Source organism: Eulemur rufifrons, chromosome 6 (assembly GCF_041146395.1).
Source record: "Eulemur rufifrons isolate Redbay chromosome 6, OSU_ERuf_1, whole genome shotgun sequence".
Taxonomy (NCBI): Eukaryota; Metazoa; Chordata; class Mammalia; order Primates; family Lemuridae; genus Eulemur; species Eulemur rufifrons.
The window spans coordinates 11,437,150-11,457,373 of NC_090988.1; the positions used below are offsets into that span (position 1 = coordinate 11,437,150).

A 20,224-nucleotide genomic window follows, 5' to 3' on the forward strand; every position below is an offset into this window, starting at 1 on the left:
TTCCAGATGGCACATCCAGAGTATAGCAACATTGGGGAAGGAGAAGAGATTTGTCTCTTTGTTAAAAAAAAAATAATGTATCATATACATATAGAAGAGATTAAGTATCATAAGAATATAGTTTGGTAAATGTTAGGAAACTTAGTAATTAATATAACTAGCACCCAAATTAATTATGTTTCTCTCATGCCCTCCTATAAACACCCATGAAAGCACATTCACCTTCTGTTCTTCTTCCTCTGTTTGGGTAGCATAGATAGAGGAGAAAGCGTAGAAATACTGGGTGGTACGATTAATTATAAATCTTAGGTTACTAAGACATAAATATTGTCTCTTCAAACCATGTTGTCAATTGTTGACTTCATGGATTCTTATAATAAGTTATTTAGAAACCCTATAGATTGTCAGAAACTCCTGGCTAGGAAGCAGAATATCGGTATAGTCTCTACCCTAAAGGAATCCTCTCTTACTTGATGGTCATCACAAGGGAACTGAGGTGCCCAGTAGATTCACAGAAACATGAGTAGGAACTAGGAAGTGAACATGAAAGAAGAGAGATGAGAGACACATCCCCACAACCCCAGCTCGTTGGCAGGTAGGCTTGCACTTCAGCTACTCCACCTCTGTATCTTCTAGTAAGGACAGGAGTGAGTCTCACAATCAGTTCATGCAGACAAAACAGAGTGGTTGAATTTTGAGGGTGGATGTGGCAGTACATTCAGACCCTACGAAACAAAGAAGAACTCACCCGAATTCCACCAGTCTGAGTCCCCTCCTCATAAATGAGAATTTGTCATGAGAGAGCTAGGTTTTCTATTAATAGAATTTTCTTCTGTCCTCCCAGATTTTTGAAGATGAAAATGCTGGCTAGAAATGATTCCTTATTGAATGAATTCATTCTTGCTGGATTAACAGATCGTCCAGAACTCCAACAACCCCTCTTTTACTTGTTTCTAATGATCTACATTGTCACTGTGGTGGGCAACCTTGGCTTGATCACTCTTATTGTTCTAAATTCTCACCTCCATACCCCCATGTACTATTTCCTCTTCAACCTTTCTTTCATTGATCTCTGTTACTCTTCTGTTTTCACTCCCAAAATGCTGATGAACTTTGTATCAAAGAAGAATATCATTTCCTATGTTGGGTGCATGACTCAGCTATTTTTCTTTCTCTTTTTTGTCATCTCTGAATGCTACATGTTGACGTCAATGGCCTATGATCGCTATGTGGCCATCTGTAGTCCATTGCTATATAAAGTCACTATGTCCCATCAGGTCTGTTCTGTGCTAACTTTTGCAGCTTATACAATGGGATTTGCTGGAGCCACTGCCCACACAGGGTGCATGCTTAGACTAACCTTCTGCAATGCTAATGTCATCAACCATTACCTGTGTGACATACTCCCCCTCCTCCAACTTTCTTGCACCAGCACCTATGTCAATGAGGTAGTAGTTCTCATTGTTGTGGGCATTAATATCACAGTACCCAGTTTTACCATTCTAATTTCTTACATTTTTATCCTCACTAGCATTCTTCATATCAAATCCACTCAAGGAAGATCAAAAGCCTTCAGCACTTGTAGCTCACACATCATTGCTCTTTCTCTCTTTTTTGGGTCAGCAGCACTTATGTATCTTAAATATTCTTCTCCTGGATCTATGGACCAGGGAAAAGTTTCTTCTGTTTTCTATACTAACGTGGTTCCTATGCTCAACCCTCTCATCTATAGTTTGAGGAATAAGGATGTCAAAGCTACACTGAGGAAAGCTCTGGTTAACATTCAGAGGAAAAACATACTCTAATTAGGAGCAGTAGAAATATAAAGAAATTGAAGGACCTCAAATTTTTATTGGTGATTTGCATGAGGAGATATTGTTCATAACTTTGTTGCTTCTATAGATTGTGTTATGTGTGATTTAGTACACTTGTCTTATTCCCCTTATAGCTAATATTTTCTCATTTTTTGTTTCCATACCTCTTGCACTTCTCACAAGTTTACTAAAGAAGTAACAGCATGTTTATAAAAGGAACATATGCACTAATATTTTTCATTATTGTTTCATATCTTTTCTGTCCCCTGGGCTTTTATTATCTGGGCAAATTATGATGAATTTTGTAAATTACAAAAAAGTAAAAATTACAGCTTTCTAATTTAAAAACAGAAGTGCCAAATATAATAGAAGCATTCTCCATTTATCAATATTGTTATTTGTACAGGCAGCAGGATTCAATGAAATGTTTTCATTACAAACTGTGTATAACTTAAAGCAGAACTAGGTTCTCTTCATCTTGTCCTTTTGTTCTATTCAATATTACAGAGAACATGTATAACTCCACCTTTTATTGCCACAGACAGCATGAACAGAGAATTATGAAAGAAGTAATACATGTGTCTCAGGATTCCAATAAGGGTGGAGAATAGTTTACATTATAAAATGTTAACTCATTACTGTCTAAAGTGGCATCAAAAATTTTGAAAAAAACACCATATAGTTCCTACTGTAAATGCTCTTTTTTATTCCTTATAGGAAAATACTGTGCATTAAGTTAGTAGAAATATTCTAGCTAATGGTTTACTTATTCAATGGGGTTTACAAAGAAAAATGTACATTAATGATAATAAACTACATTCCTACAAATATTTTGTGTGTTACTTAAACTTTTGTTTCACAACTAAGACATGAAACATATTTAACATAGAGGTTGTTCCTTATAATTCATCTATGTTTATTTATTTAGAATATCAGATATTTGTGAGTCCAAGAAACACTTGTTGAATCGGAATATCTTGTTAGATAACACCAATAATACATTTATTATTATAAATAATAGTTAATAAGATATAATAAATAACAATTATAAATCAGAAAAACTTTGGGGCTTAATTTCCATTTTTGGAGGTGGACTGTGGCAGGCTTAGAAAATGACTGTGCAGTTCCACATCAAGAGAACCAGTGTGGGGAGTGCAGTTGACTGAAAGTCTATAGCTGATACTTCTTTTGGATCCACCATGATGTTCAGGCAGAGTCCAGAGTCCATACTAACTCTGAGATGCCCTCAGCCAATGACTTAGCAGGGTGGGCTGGACTTAGTTAGAGCTGACCAATTTTTGTCTAACATGGGTCTCTTCTGATGGGCAATCTTTGCCTAGAGACTTGCTATCACCCTGACCAAGACTTGTTAGAACTGCACTGTGGTCTGAGATTTTCCTACCCAATCCTCTCATTTCTTTCTCCGTTCTTGGGTGTCAGACTTTCATCCTGGTCTGAGGCCTTCATCTCTGACTCTCACTCCCTCTCATTTTATCTTTCACGGACATTTACTAAAATAATGTGTTGCCAAGTCTAAGCAATTTCCTGGTATCTCGTTCTTAGGGGACCCTAAAGGACAAAGAGGATTTACATTAAGTGATTTTAAAAATGAGTATAAGGTTTTGATTAGCATTTATCTGATGATTAGTGACATTGAGGATTTTTTCCTGTTTATTGGCCATTGGTCTATCTTCTTTTGAGAAGCTTCTCTTCATGTCTTTTGTCCACTTTTTAATGGGGTTTTTTGATTTTTTTCTTGCTAATTTTCTTGAGTTCTTTGTAGATTCTGGTTGTTACTCCTTTATTAGATGTATAGCTTATGAATATTTTCTCCCATTTTGTAGTTTGTCTATTTGCTCTGTTAATTATTTCCTTGGCTGTGCAGAAGCTTTATAATTTAATCAAGTCCCACTTACTTATTTTTGGTGTTGCTGTGATTGCCATTGGGGTATTCTTCATATATTCTTTGCCTAGGCTGCTATGTTAATGTGGTATATGTATACCATGGAGTACTACTTAGCTATGAAGAAGGATGACTTGATGCCTTTGCAACAATTTGTATGGAATAGGAGACCATTATCCTAAGTGATGTATCTAAAGAATGGAAAAAAAAAACCACCACGTGTACTCACTACTAAATTGGAAATAACTGATGAGCACTCATGTGCACAGAAGGAAGTAAATCTCAAAGGAAATCAAGCCAGGGGAAAGGAGGAAGAGGGGATGGGTGAAAACCTATCTAATGGGTACAATGAACACTATCTGGGTGGCGGGTACACTTTTAACCCTCACTCAAGCATTATAAAAGTGATCCATGTTACCAAAAACATTTGTACCCTCGTAATACTTTGAATTAAAAATAAATTAGCATAAAGCTATGATAATGCAGGTTGGTTTTGTTATAAAGATAGGCAAATAAATCCCTGGGACAAAACAGAGGATTCAGAAACAGGTCCTCACTCATATAGTCAATTGATTGTTGATCAGGCAACAAAGTAAATCTATAGGGAAAGGAAATACTTTTAAATAATTGATGCTGGAAATGCTGCCTACCCTTAAGGAAACAATGAACCTTGGTCTCTACCTCATACAATACACAAAAATTAATCTAAAATGGATCAAAACTATATCCAAAAAGCTTAATCTATAAATTTTTTAGAAGAAAACCTATGAATGTCTGTAGACATAGATTTCTTAGACATATTCTAGGAAGCACTAAGCTTAAAAGAAAAAAAATAAACTTCATTAAAATGAGAACATCTATTTATCAAAAAATATCCATAGGAAAACCACAGGCTGGAAGAATGTTTGTAATATATACAAATATGTTGTCCAGAATATATATAGAATGACTCATTAATTAAGAGATATATCAATAATTAAAAAACCCATTTAATAAATGGGCAAATGATTTGAAAGATATACCCTAAAGGAATGCATGTAAATAGCTAACAAGCACATGCAAATGTGCTAAACTTGCTGCAGCCCTTTAGCTGTATAGTCAGCAGCTGGGTAGGACTCGCTTACCTGCTATCCTATCCTCCCTCACTACACTGCCTAGTCTTTGCCCCTTGAGTGGCTCAATGCCTTATCAGGGCTTTTTACTGGTCTCCCTCCTTGTTGATTCTGGCAACCTCTGGGCAGAGCCTGTGCTTCTGAAGTTCAAGCACCAACTATCAGGCACCTCCAACACTCTCTATCCAAGTCAATCCTATAGAACTTCTCCTCCGAGATTCTAGAATCTGGTTATGCTTCCTATTGCTATTTTTTCACCAGTCCTGGGAGTGGCAGCTATTTTCTGTAGTTCATTAGTCTTTTTATTTTCTCTGTGTCATCCTTTTGCTCTTTCCCCCTGACAATATATGAGTAAATAATAATTCTCTGTTTTAAATATCCTCATTAGGAAATACATATCATATTATTTATTGTTTTGGCTCAACCTATTTTGATATATGAAATACATTTTATGTGATTTTGAAAGACTATCTTGCCCATGTCACATCATACAATCTTTTCCAATTAGCACATGCAAAACCTTGATGACAGGGAATAGTCTTTTAACTATGTAGTCTTTTCTGCCAAAATTGTCTTTAAAAAGCCCCCCTTCCCAGGTTATAATTAAATCTAGGAATTCTGGCTGTTCCATTTTACCTGCACAGGAGAGCCCGTTTGAAACTAAAATCCAGTAGAACCAAGCAGGATGAAAGTGGGAAGAGAGATATACCCTCATGATATGACTTGATTCTACCACGTCTAGCCATACAAGAAGCCATTTACATTCTTGACCAATCAGTTTTACACACCTTTGTGGTGTTGGCTGGTTTATCAAACTAAGTTTGACTTGGACTCCTGTCAAATTGAAAGAGCCCTGAATGTATCTTCCAAAAATTTTTGTGATACTCTATATGTAATACAGTTTTTCATAGTGTAGTAGTTTAAAAAAGCAACTTTGCATTTATCAAGGCCAAGTATGGAACTTGCCCTGCCAGTAGCTGTTTTGGCATTGGAACTAAAATTTGAGACAGGAATGCCTGGTTCAGTGGGTGATCATAAGGGTGAGATGAGGAAAGGTATGTAAAGAATTTAGCACTGTGATTGGGAAATAATAACTAATGGTGGTACAATTCTGTTTCCTTGGTTATCTATCTAATTAGATTGAGCAAGGTCTAGTGGTAAGATCTATATCTCATTCTGTTTGTGTTCATAGTCAATTGCAACCTAAATGTTAAAAAAATACATTGAATGAAATAAATCAGTAAAATTATGAGATAAACAAAGCGTATTTGTAGGGTTTTAGACCTCATACACCATCTACTCAGAGTATGATAGATCTGCTCAAGACTTAATATCTTAACTGCCAGTCTCCAGGCTTCTGTGGGCTTGGTGTGTTCCTAGCTGTTGTCCTAGAAATGCAGCCTGAAGATTCTGGCTAAAGATGACAGACATAATGTAAACACTTTTTCTCTCTTCTTGAGTGAAAGTCACTGACATGACAGAAAAGGGATAGAAAACTTTGCACTTGATCAGTGCCAAAACCATTGAGACCAAGTCAGCTTCATACAAGAGTAGAGCTTTGAAAAGATATTTTACACAAGTGAGATCACTATCTTGAAGGATTTCTTCAAAGGATTGTAACAGGAGAAGAAACGTGGCTTTAGCAGTACAATCCTGAAGACAAAGTACAATCAAAACAATGGCTGCCAAGAGAGGGCAGTGGTAAGTCAAAGCAAAAGCAGACTGGTCAAGAGCAAAGGTCATGGCAACAATTTTGTGGAATGCCCAGAGCGTTTTGCTTATCAGTTCTCTAGAGGACCAAAGAAAGACAGCATCTATGTATTATGAGAGTGCTTTAGGAAAATTAGCCAAAGCTTTAGCAGAAAAGTGCCCAGGAAACCTTCACCAGAGAGTCCTTATTCACCATAACAATGCACCTGCTCATTCCTCTCTCCAAACTAGGAAATTTTGTGAGAGTTTTGAAGGCAAATCATCAGTCATTCACCTTACAGTCCTGATTTGGCTCCTTGAAACTTATTTTTGTTTCTTAATCTTAAAATATCTTTAAAGGGCACCCATTTTAGACACATATCAAGACACAACACTGTTATTATTCAGAACAACAGAAACAAATATAAGACCTTAAAAGCTTCCAAAGTGAAGGGAAAGCAAAAAGTTTTCATAAAGAAATCAAGAATCATACAGTTATGGAGCTTATCAAGATTTGATCAATGTCTTTAAAATTTAGAGGAGCAGAGGTTTCTAAGTCAGTTGTCTACTTCCTTGGAAATAGCCAATAAATAGAAATATACATGAAGGCAATTTCAAACATGCAAGGTCAACAAAATTTGTATTTCATACACCTTTTCTCAACAAAGAAATGTTGTATGTCTTGTATCAAAATGAGCAAGCAAACCAAAAAATAGGATGATGAGTGATCCAGGAAATAAAGGGTCTAGTACATGATAAAGGTAAAAGGAATTGTTAATATGATGATGAAGAAAAATATCAAGATTTCAGATTTATGTCGTAGACAGAGAATATCAAGATGGGAATGGGTTAAAAAGTTCCTGAAAAGTTTACATATGAAGATGAAATTGAATCCTCATGATTGAATGTACTAAGAAGAGAAGAAATTTATTTAAAAAATGGGGAATAAATTGGAAAAGAATCAGGGAAAATATATGGAATAATAAGGAAAAAATAAAAAAGTTATGGAAATGAAAACAGTCCTAGCATTTGATGGATTATTTGTAAACAGGGTTTAAAAATAGGCTTTGTAATGTAACACAAGAATACTAATATAACTGAATTTATGATTATAACCATATTGGTAAGGATTAGGATTGGGGAGCCGGAATAGAAGAGGTGTGTGTATACAGAAGTGTTGGGGGGTGAAATGGTCCAAATTCTAATCTTTTACACAAATGCAAGTTAGAAAACTGTTCGAACAATCCATATTTGAATTGCAGGGACTGCAAAAGCTAGTTAACTGGGAGAAAAGTCCAGAGTTTTCAAGGAGATGGGTTCTTTGGGACTTGGACAGTGGATGAAGGTAGTGAGCAAAAAGAAGATATTTAAGTTTAGTTTGTGGGTTAGTTGCCCAGATGGTAGTGAAAGTAATTCAGGAAGTGATGACCTGAGAAGGAGCATCCTGGGAATCCTAAGAAAGTGCTGAATTCAGTTTGGTGCACTTTGAGCTTGAGAAAAAAATAGTCATAAAATAGAACTTTTTGAAAAGCAGTTATGGCAGAAGTCAAGGCTATATGGACAGACCAGCAGTTCTTAAATATGGGTAATTTTGACACCCAAGAGACTTTTTACAATGGAGAAAATTTGGATTGTAACAATTTGTATGTGTGTCTGTGAGACAGATAGTATGGCATCTAATGGATAAAGCAGGGGTGCTATGCATCTACACAGGACAGCCCACAACAAAATATGATCTCATCCCAAATGTCAAAAGTGCCAAGATTGAGAAACCTTGATATGAATATGGATGAGGAACAGGGGAATGGATACTAACCTATCAGGCTCTTTTTATGTGTCAGGCACATTTATAATACTTTATGTGAATTAACTCATGTAATTCCCACAATAACTCTATGAGATAGTGCTTTTATTAACCTCAATTAATAAACATACATAGGTATATGTTGATACAAAATACATATATGAAGGTCAGAGAAGTTCTATCACTTGTCTACAGTCTCACAATTAAGAAGTTAAGAAGTCTGGATTTAAATTCAGTCTGACTCAAGGGCTCACTCCCACTCTCACAACTACTTTACTACATCTCTTTATGGAGGTGAAATCCACGGGCATGTGTAGTGTTAAAGCTATGATATAATGTGAACATTTTACTAATGCAATCTCAGAGGCTTGTAGAAAAGTAGTAGAAATGGCATGTGACTGTGCCCCTGGACCTTTCTCTTGTACAGTAGAGCATAGGCTCCAGGGGATGATGAGCAGGGTGACAAAGCAGGCCGCCCACCACTCTGCATTGAGGATTAGAATTTTCCGAGTGAGATTATAAACTGAGTAGAACGTTGAGTCCCAAAGGATCTGATGTTAGGTCTGTGACACAGGATGTAAACACAGGCTCACTAATATCTACTCTCCAGGGGCTCATCAAACTCGGGAGGAAATCATAAAGCAGAGAATAATTTTCTCTGCTTCCAATCAATTCGTCCAGAACTGTAGCATGTGAGACAGATTTTCATTTGAGTTAGCTGTTTAGGAGGTTGAGACAAAGTAGCTGTTTTCCTCCTTGCAAGTAAAAAGAATCATATAGGAAAATTCTCAAATAGAAATCGTGGCATATTCCCTAGAATACCTCTTCTATAGCGTCAAAGACTGAAGTCTGCTATGATGGCTGTTACATCCCATGATCAGAAACCTTGACCCCCTCAGCACAGTAGGGAGGAAGGGCCCTAAGTTCCAGAGTGGTCAGTCCTCCAAGGAAAGGAAGGTGAGCACTGAATCACTTTTGTCTTGAAAATTTCTTTTCAAACACAAAACTGTATAATGCAAGCATTCTGCGGGGGGTGGTGGACAGTATTTATTGATGTTTTAAGCCCTAATCCTTAGTGAAGCCTGAGGAGAAGGGAGGGAAAGATGTGCAGAGACGTTGGGAGGCCTACTAGCGTTCTCTCTGCACAGACACACACAGGGTCAGGGGAAGGACGAAATGGGAAACAATGGAGAATCACCACAAAAAGTCTTGCTTTTCAGGTGCCTTGTTGTGTGTTTTCAGACAAACCTGAGATTGTAAACCAGCACATTCAGCTATCCCTCTGGATATAAAAAGGAGGGTCCATTGTTAATGGCGCCTTCTACCCTGTTCCTGCAGATCACACCTGTGGAGTGAATGGCTGTGGAAAATGACTCTTCAGTGTCGCAGTTTATTCTCATGGGATTAACAGATCAACCTGAGCTCCAACTGCCCCTGTTTTTTCTGCTCTGGGTGAACTACATGGTCACTGTGGTGGGAAACTTGAGCTTAATTAATCTAATTTGCCTTAATTCACACCTTCACACCCCCATGTACTTTTTCATCTTCAATCTGGCCTTCATTGATCTCTGTTATTCATTTGTCCTTACTCCTAAAATGCTGACTAGCTTTATTTCAGAGAGAAACATCATCTCCTTTACAGGATGCATGACTCAGCTATTTTTCTTCTGCTTTTTTGTACACTCTGAGTGCCTCGTGCTGACAGCCATGGCCTATGATCGCTATGTGGCCATCTGTGAGCCCCTGCTGTACACGGTGGCCATGTCCCCTCAGAGCTGTTCTCTGCTGATGTTTGGCTCATACCTGATGGGGTTTGCTGGTGCCATGGTGCACACAGGATGTATGATCAGGCTCACCTTTTGTGATTGCAACATCATCAACCATTACATGTGTGACATCTTCCCCCTCCTCCAGCTCTCCTGCAGCAGCACCTATGCCAATGAGCTGGTGAGTTCTGTTATTGGGGGCACAGTTGTCATAGTATCTAGCCTCATTATCATCATCTCTTATGCTTTGATTCTTTTCAATATCCTTCACATGTCCTCAGCTAAGGGTTGGTCCAAAGCCATCAGCACCTGTGGCTCCCATATAGTAACTGTTGGGCTCTTTTATGGCTTTGGGCTGCTCACTCATGTTAAGCCACCATCTGCTGGGTCTGTGGGCCAGGGGAAATTTTTTTCAGTGTTTTACACCAATGTAGTTCCCATGTTGAACCCTCTCATTTATAGCCTGAGGAACAAGGATGTCAAAGTTGCTCTGAAGAAAACCCTGAAGAAAATGAGAAACTGAGCAGAGCCAGTGGTGCAGCCTTTGTCCCTGTGTGCACTGCTGGGTCTTTCTCTCCTCTTCCTGCTCCTCCTCATCCTATGCCTCCTTTTCTTCTTTTCCTTCTCTTTACATTTCTTTCTAAAGTCTTTTTCACTAGATTTCTACTTTAATATCTCCCTATCTCTCAACATGCAATGTAACCATGTAGGCCTCTTCTTGTATTTGAGAGTCATCTCAGTCCCACAGTGGCCCCGACCAGATCCTTATTCCCCTTACCAGATGGAGATCCTGAGCTGATATTCTTTCCTATGTAAGGATAATGCTACCTCCTATTTTTCTGATGTATCTTCCCCATCCATGATAAGCCACAGAGTTGGATGCCCTTTAACAAGTTTATTTCTTTCTTGCTTTCTCTGAAGCACTCAGATAGAGCCCTTTCTTGTTTCAAGGGTTTTATTACTTATTTATTACTACATTAAAACAAAGAAGGGATGAACAAAATTGTGTGGACTTGAGTAAAATTGTAAAAATTTCCATTTACAGACTATTTCATGGTTCTTTTAGTAATGGTTCTTATTATGAACTTTTAGCCTCACCTCTGTAATGGGACTGTATACCTTATTAGACTGAGATCCTATTCTTATGGATGTTTGTGGATGGACGGGGCTCATCACTCTGCTGACCAATAATGACAACACATTGGTCTTCTTATATTGTGTTATAATTAAATTGACATTGTCACTGACTTCTACCTATACCTGTGATGGTGCTTGAAAATTACACAGTAACATTTTTGGTGATAGAATAGTGTCACATGCTTTATCACAATTCTCTGTTTGCCCAGATGTGTAACAAGGGTTTTCATTTGGAAAGGAAGATCAGAAGATCTAATACTTCTTTTAAAACACAAACTAATGTATATGGCATGTACCTTGTCTATTGGGCTCTATTATTTGAAACCTAAATTTAATCTCTCCCTTTTGTTTCTTAAAATAAAAAATTAAATATAGTGTGTGCCACTTTTTTTTTTTCCAAAATCTATTAAAAATAAGCCTCCTCATCCTGTTCTCAGAAGAGGAAATGGTATCTGACTTTCTCAGTGCCACACAGATATGCTATTGAGTCTGATTTTTGAACTCATTGTTCATCCCATGAAGAAATGGAAGAAGAGAAAGGAGTCTGGTGAGGGAACAAAGAGAATTCCTGGAGAGTTACTTCAGAATGGGCCTGAAAATGGGGGTTGTTTGGGAATGATGCCCTCAGCCAAGATGCCTGTGGCAGAGAGATGATCTTCAAGGCTTTGCTGTCCAACTAGAAGTCCACACATCCCTCTGCAGAAGTTTGATTTCAAGCTGGGATAAACAGGTTGGGCTACAAAGAAGTGTTCCATGCAGATATTTTTTGTGATTGTGACCATTTCCTGGGATAGTGAGGCTGAGGAGTTTGAGTTAAGCCTTCCTGGTGAGGCATGTCAGGATTTCCATAGTAGTAAGTATACTGTGGCAAGCCTATTAGGCATTATGCCATCATTTGGAAACAAAAAAGAGGTATTCATAATCAAAACAATGCGAAATCAGTCTTCAAAATTTTATTTTATGTGTTACACAGAAATTAAACTGTCAATTGCCCATTGCTATTTTGGATGAATTCAGGGCAAGATGACCTCCAAAGGATATATCATAGAAAAGGGAAATAGATAATTATTGCTGCAATTTTCATATTTACACAAAGATAGCACAATGTTTGAAAATTTCTAAAAGTTTGGTTTATAAGGCTCACCTTAGAAGATGATGCTGCCAGTTAAATAATTTATTTCAATGTGATTAAATTTATTACTATTAGGCACAGAGTCAAGTATTTATGTTTATTATAATATTTATATCACTATTTTTTATTTCAAAATATTACAGGGGTACAAATGTTTTGGTTACATATATTGATTTTGTACTATTTGAGTCAAAGTTATAAATGTACCCATCGCTCTGATAGTGTGCATTTTACCCATTAAATGTGAATTTACCCATCCCCTCCTCCATCCACGTGCTCGATTTCTGATGAACATTATCTCCATTTGTGCAAATAAATGTTGATCGATTAGCTCCAATTTAGTGTTGAGTACATGTGGTCTTTGTTTTTCCACTTTTGTGAAACTTCACTTAGAAGAATGGTCTCCAGCTCAATCCAGGTTAACAACAGGTAATAGTTCATCTTTTTTTTTTAATTATGACTGAGTAGTTTGTTTAAAACTTTTAATTCTGAAGCAGAATCTGAATGCCTCATCATTGCCTCTATCTTCCTTTTGCCTACATTCATTATAGTGCCTGGTTAAACAGAAAGCTTCAAAGTGTTCTGTTTGTGCTAGCTCTTAGAAGTTCACATGCTTTAATAAAGACATAGAATGAAGTATATAACATCCATGTCTATAAACCCTTTTTACTTAACAAAAAAGACACAATGTGATGTGCAGCCATAGCACATACTCTGTGGTCTGAGTACTATATTGGAGTTGCCAGCAATCCTTGGTGGAAAATGAATCAGCAAATAGATTGACTCAGTCAATGAAGTCAGTAGGCTTATTTTTCAGGTTGAATATCTTACATTGACATGGCAAAAATAATTCATGTAACTTTCTAATTAAAACTACATTTATAATATATATAACTAAAATTATTTAATTAAAGCCCATTATTTTTTAAAAATCAATGTTGGGAAGGATTAGACATAAAATAATTTTAGAACATATAAGCTATTTTACAATTATTGAATATTTGGAATTTTTATGTGTAATTTGGTAAAGATGTAGATATTGTTGTGTATATTTTTCTTATCCTTTTGTATCATAGTTTCTCCATACAGACAGTTTGAATTGGAAAAATTTTCTTTTATTTACATTCAACCACATATTAACATATGTTAAAAACATAACAAATCTTCTTTTGTTACATAAAAGCTTAAGTATATTCAGCATTATTTGTTTTAAGTGGATTAAGTAACATTATCTTAAAAGAGCAATGTGCCAAGGTTTAACTTTCAGGGAAAACATGAAGTTAGAAATTTTAGAAACTATATATTTTGATGCTCATGGAATGGTGTCCATTTACCAATCATGTTCATTTCACCACACAAAGGAATTGAAATGCTTTCAGGTCTTATGTTTGACATAGCACCAAGGATGACTTAATAATAGAAGGTTTTTAGGTACTTCTCTCCAAAGTTCTGTGGGAATAAAGATTGGGACAGACCTGTGTCACTGCTGAATAGCAGATGGAATGGCGAATGGATTGGAGGTTAAGGTATTGCTCCTAGGCCAGTTGGGTTTGGCCTGGTACAGTTGGAGTCTCAGTCTGGTTGCTCTGGCAGATTGTAGCCTGGAAAGGGGTCTTGGGAGGCTGGGGTAAGGAGGTCTGATGTGACAGCACACCATGGCTTTGGCAGCAGCAAGAACAATGAGACAAAATATCACTCACTGTTCCATTTTCAAAGACCAACTAATGGGGTGCTGCACAATGTGGAAACTAGCCACAGCTGTCACACACAGAGGGGGACAGAGCCCACTGTGGAGAAGAGGCCCATAGGGCTGCTGGTGATGTTTGTGTTTTAGGTGCCCAAAGAGCACAACGCTCAGCCTTAGGTGCTCCTGTCTGTGGTCTAGCGTCTGTCTCCCAGGTCATCTACTAATGCCCCTTTCCAGCTGATGTATCCTCCTAGTACTTTCTAAGCTAGTATGATTGTTCCAAAAATGTACAGGTTTTCTGCAAATTAGGACACCTTTGTTATTTTGAAATATATGAAAACAACAAGTGAAATTGGTTCCACACTGATTCAGTTTAAAAATTATCAGTGAAAGAAAAGACTCTTAACATTATTTGAATAGTGATCTACAGATTCAATGCAATCCTTATTAAAATACCAACATCATTTTTCACAGATTAAGAAAAAATAATTCTCTGTTTCATATGGAACCAGAGAAGACCCCGTAAAGCAAAAGCAATCTTTTATTTTTTTTTGGAGACAGAGTCTCACTCTGTTGCCCGGGCTAGAGTGAGTGCCATGGCGTCAGTCTAGCTCACAGCAACCTCAAACTCCTGGGCTTAAGCGATCCTACTGCCTCAGCCTCCTGAGTAGCTGGGACTACAGGCATGCGCCACCATGCCCAGCTAATTTTTTGTATATATATATTTTAGTTGTCCATATAATTTATTTCTATTTTTAGTAGAGACGGGGTCTCACTCTTGCTCAGGCTGGTCTCGAACTCCTGACCTCGAGTGATCCACCCGCCTCGGCCTCCCAGAGTGCTAGGATTACAGGCGTGAGCCACTGCACCTGGCCAGCAAAAGCAATCTTAAGGAGAAAGAACAAATTGGGAAGCATCAATTTACCAGACTTCAAGCTATACCACAAGGCTATAGTAACTAAAACAGCATGGTACTGGCACAAGAACAGAGACATAGACCAATGGACCAGAACTGAGAATCCAGATATAAAACCATCCTCATATGTCCATCTAGTCTTTGACAAAGTAGACAAAAACATACACTGGTGAAAAGAATCCTTATTCAATAAATGGTGCTGGGAAAATTGGATAGCCACATATAGAAGACTGAAACAGGATCTGCATCTTTCGCCTCTCACAAAAATCAACTCACAGTGGATAACAGACTTAAACCTAAGGCATGAAACTATAAGAATTCTAGAAGAAAATGTTGGAAAAACTCTTCTAGACACTGGCCTAGGCAAAGAATTTATGAAGAAGAACCCAAAGCCAATCACAGCAAGAATAAAAATAAATAAATGGGACCTGATAAAATTAAAAAGCTTCTGCACGGCCAAGGAAACTATCACAAGAGCAAACAAACAACCTACAGAATGGGAGAAAATGTTCACATGTTACACATCTGATAACGGGCTGATAACTACAATCTGTATAGAACTCAGGAAAATCAGCAAGAAAAAATCAAACAACCCACTCAAAAAGTGAAAAAAGGACACGAACAGAAACTTTCCAAGAGAAGATAGACTAATGGCCAACAAACATATGAAAAAATGCTCAGTAACTCTAAAAATCAGGGAAATGCAAATCAAAACCACAATGAGATATCATGTATCTCCAGTGAGAATGGCCTTTATGAAAAGGGCACCAAACAATAAATGTTGGCATGGATGTGGAGAGATAGGAACACTCATACACTGCTGGCGGGACTGCAATCTAGTGCAACCTCTGTGGAAAGTAATATGGAAATTCCTGAAAGAGCTACAAGTAGAACTACCATTTGATCCAGCAGTCCCATTACTAGGCATCTACCCAAAAGAATAAAAGACATTGTATAAAAAAAGACATCTGCACTAGAATGTTTATAGCACCACAAATCCCAATTGCAAAGATGTGGAAATAACCCAAGTGCCCATGAATACATGAGTGGATTAATAAAATGTGGTATATGTATACCATGGAGTTCTACTCAGCCACAAAACACAATGGTGCTCTAGCACCTCTTGTATTATCCTGGATAGAGCTGGAACCCATTCTACTAAGTGAAGTATCAGAAGAAAGGAAAAACAAGCCCCAGATGTACTCACCATCAAATTGGTATTAATTGATCAACACTTAAGTGTACATATAGTAATAACATGTGTCAAGTGTCAGGCAGGTGGGAGTAGGGAGGAAGGAATGGGTATATACACACCTAATGTATGCAGTGTGCACCATCTGGGGGTTGGAAATACTTAAAGCTGTTACTTGGGTGGGGCAAAATCAATATACGTAACCTAAACGTCTGTACCCCCATACATGATGAGTGCGATGCGCACTGTCTGGGGAATGGACAGGCTTGAAACTTTGACTAGAGGGGATGGGTGGGACAAGGGCAATATATATAACCTGAACTTTTGTACCCCCATAATAAGATGAAATAAAAAAAAGAGAATATAAAAAAAAAAGAAAGATAGATGGTTTAGTCATTCTATCATTGGAATGACTAAACCATCTATGGTTTATTTCCAGTGGTTCTGGAAATAAATACTGCCCATTGAAACCGCCCCCCCCAAAAAAATTTAGATTTTTTAAAAAGCAATTTTAGATTCTGTTACTATTATATTTATTACTTCTTGTTACTGGTGATTGTAAAGGTTTGGTGATAATTATTAAGCAGTCTATAATGAGCTGCTTAATTCATAAAACCCGATAAAAAAATTATGTTTCAAAAACAAGTACAATGTTGCACTAAGCATTCTGAAGATTTTTTTTGGAAATATTTTCTATTAAGTTCTGATTTAATCATAAGTGTATTTCATATTTTTAATAATTTATATTAATATCATATATGTTAAAGGTTTGGTTTTTCTTATTTGAGCATCAATTGTATCATACACATTGAAACGTTCACAAAACATTCCTTTATAGTTTAATAATGAAAAAAATCAATGTAATCTCTACTCAGGTCATAAAATATTGCCAGATTTGTTTATTCAGTATTGTCAGCTCTATTTTTTTCCCAAGTGGATGTTGAGGTCCCTAATATCTAGTCCAACAATACAAAATAGGTAAGTTGTTAAACCACTTATGTAGTCCAATTAAGGCAACTAGACTGGATACACTCAACCACATAGTTCAACTGGTACTGAATGTCTTCATAGTTGGAGAAATATTTGTATAAACAGACTTCTTTGTTGTTATAAAAGTGAGGTTCTATATATTAAAGTTTTATGAATTTTTATAGGTGTCCTTCCATTAAATATTAGGTAGACTTTAACATTACACAGAATTGTATTAATAACATAGCCAGGAAAGAAGATACCTAGATGAGGTTAGACAGCTGTACATATTGCCATAGGTCTTTTCCTCTGAATTTTCCCAAGCCTCTTGGGTTTATCTCCCTTTGATTCCTGGACCTGAATCATTACACCTGGCTTTTCAAAATATGTTGATAACCTTCTTTCTGTCTGTCCAGGACCCTATTGTTTTTATTACATCTCACTATACGATGGTTTTTTCATGCTGGACTTTTCAAGAAAGAAGCTATTGGAGAAATAATAAAAAATAAAGATAAATATATACAAACTAAAATAATCAGGTTTCTGGAACTGAGTAGTTTTCTCCAGCTTGTGATGGACTCAGACAGCTTTGAAAGCACTTAGATTGATTCTTCTTTCCAGATTTTCTCAATGTATATTATGTTTCTCTTAGCATGCGAGCTAGGTTTATCTTATGTGCTAAAACTAATACATTAGTCTTCTCAGCTTATCTATTTATTGAGAACTCCAATTACTCGTCTATTCTTTAAATGTTCCCTCTTTCTAAATTGTCTCCATCACTGACTTCTCATTTCTAATGTTCTGACTCAAGTAATTCTCTAGTTAACCCCTAATTTGGAAGGATAATCACACTGGCTTTGCTCTAGTCTTAGTGAGAGAGGAGGCTCTTTATGGCTTTAATTAGAGTGACCTAATCTGAGGCACTTGGTGACAGTGCTTTTCAATTGTCCACTCTTGTCAGACAGAGGCCGGCAGCCTTTGGGTTGAACTGTCAGTGGACATCTCATAGGCAGAAAACCTGGCGAGAACGGAAGCCACATGGAGGCAGCAGAGCCAAGAAAATAGTCCAGATAAACCAGGCTGTGGTTACATCATCTGGACTGTTGGGTCAGGCTTCACCTGAATCCGAGGAAATATTTGAACTTTTAATTTAAGTGATGCAAAACTTAATTTTTTGGTTGAAAATACTTTTTCCCCAAATACCAATTGACTGATTCTATAACAATTAAATGTGCAGCAATATGAATGTATTTAAATATATAATGCATCATTATTCACTGTAAATTTATAAAATCTTTTTGCTGAAAATGGATGGAAAAGCAGAAATTCTTATTCACAATGATTAAGAAATTCAAATAAGGAAATTTAAATTGTTAGCCATAAAAACATGACTAGTAATTTTATAGCTATACTAGTAATTATATAGCTATAAAGTGCTATATTTGGCCCTTTAATCCAAGAGTGACCAAGGGTCCTTAGTCTGTTCCTTATACTTTATACTTGTTTTAAATTTATAGTTTTCACATGACTTAGCAACAGAAAACTTCAATGATAGAAACTTTATCACCTTAGAATTTTTGAAAATGTTGACACTGGATGCAAAGAAAAACAATTCCAGTGTTTGAGCCTAGTTATAATGATTTAAAATTCACGGTCCAAAGCAGCAATTACCTTTGCACCAACCTAATACTTTGCATATACTATAAGCACCAGTTATTATTTTCAGCTTTTTATGTTTAAATATGTTATTTCTTCTTAAGTTGTGAAAGATATGTTTCCTAGAAATCTAGGTTGATAGTGTTTTTATTGTAGTAATTAAAAGATGTTCCTTCCCTGTCAACTGCTTTACTTGGTGTTGATAAAAGGCCTGTAGTCGTTCTTCTCTTATTCTTCTGCATGTGTCCTATCTCTCTCCTCTCCCACCCCTCGATGCTTTTAAGATTTTCTCTTAGCATTTGTTTTAGTCAGTTTGATTACCATGTACTTTGGAGAAGTATTTCTCATTTCTTCTACTTGAAGTTTTATTTTAAGATTCTTGGAACTGTGTAAGTTTCTAATTTTCATCAAATTTTGAAAAACATTGGCAACTAGTTATTCAAACATATTTTTTTATGACCCCACATTTTTAGGATTCTAATTACATGTACATTAGGCCTCTTGAAATTGTCTCACAGCTCACTAATGCTTTGGTCATTTGTTTTAGTGCCTTTTTTCCCTTTGTGTTACTCTTGTTATGCTTTCAAGTTCACTAATCATTTCTTCCACAGTGTTTAAACTTCTGTTAATCCCACATTTTGTATTTTTTATTTCAAGTATGATATTTTTTACTTCTTGAAATTCCTACTGCTTTTTAAATCTCTTTTATGTATCTACTTAACATGCTAATTCTTTCCTCTACTTTCATAGACATATGGAACATATTGATAATAGCTGTTTTATTGCCTGTGTATACTAATTTAAGCATATGTATAATTTCTGGGTTTTTCCTACAAATTGATGTTTTTCTCACTATGGGTTAAATTTTTCTGCTTCTTTGCATGCCTTGCTTTAAGCTATTAATATTTTTATGTTGGATTTTCTCTTTTTTGAAACATAAAATTTGCAATGATCTCAAACTGAAATTAACTATTTATGAAGTTTCTATTAGATAAATCCATATACTTTGATGCCCAACCATTACTGTTGGTGATAGAAAGACAAACTCAGTGTAACAACTGAATAATGAATGCCTGCAATTGTATCTGACTGTTCCTTTTCTAGTTCCCACTCTGTGTCTACCTCCGTTTTGCTGGTTTTCTTCAAGTTTTAGAAATGAATTTAATAAAATTCAGATGTTCTTTTATGTACACATCAGAGTCCTGTCCAATGTAGAACTATCTGTCTAGCCCAGTATTATGCCTCCGATTGTGGCCTGTAAGAGTTTGGATGTCTCACTGATGTCAATGTTAGAGTTCAGAGATATGTTACAAAAATAGTAAAATATAGAATGCTAGTTTTCCATAATAGGTGCCAAAGCGTCTTTTTAAGAATTTACTGTTCAATATATTGAGCTACACAAAATTTTCAGATTTTAAATTTTATTTTTGAGGTGTTGTTTACATAT

At 36.4% G+C, this 20,224-nt stretch overlaps 2 protein-coding genes across 2 annotated transcripts; both read left to right on the top strand.

The window, feature by feature from the left end:
- The first annotated feature begins 833 nt into the window (after positions 1–833).
- On the top strand, positions 834–1,805 carry LOC138384762 (olfactory receptor 8B3). The gene has a single exon (XM_069470451.1). It carries the CDS (start codon positions 855–857, stop codon positions 1,803–1,805), a length of 951 nt encoding a protein of 316 aa, XP_069326552.1. The 5' UTR covers positions 834–854.
- Positions 1,806–9,654: 7,849 nt separating this feature from the next.
- LOC138383713 (olfactory receptor 8C8-like) lies at positions 9,655–10,611 on the top strand. The gene has a single exon (XM_069468754.1). It carries the CDS (start codon positions 9,679–9,681, stop codon positions 10,609–10,611), a length of 933 nt encoding a protein of 310 aa, XP_069324855.1. The 5' UTR covers positions 9,655–9,678.
- Positions 10,612–20,224: the final 9,613 nt, after the last annotated feature.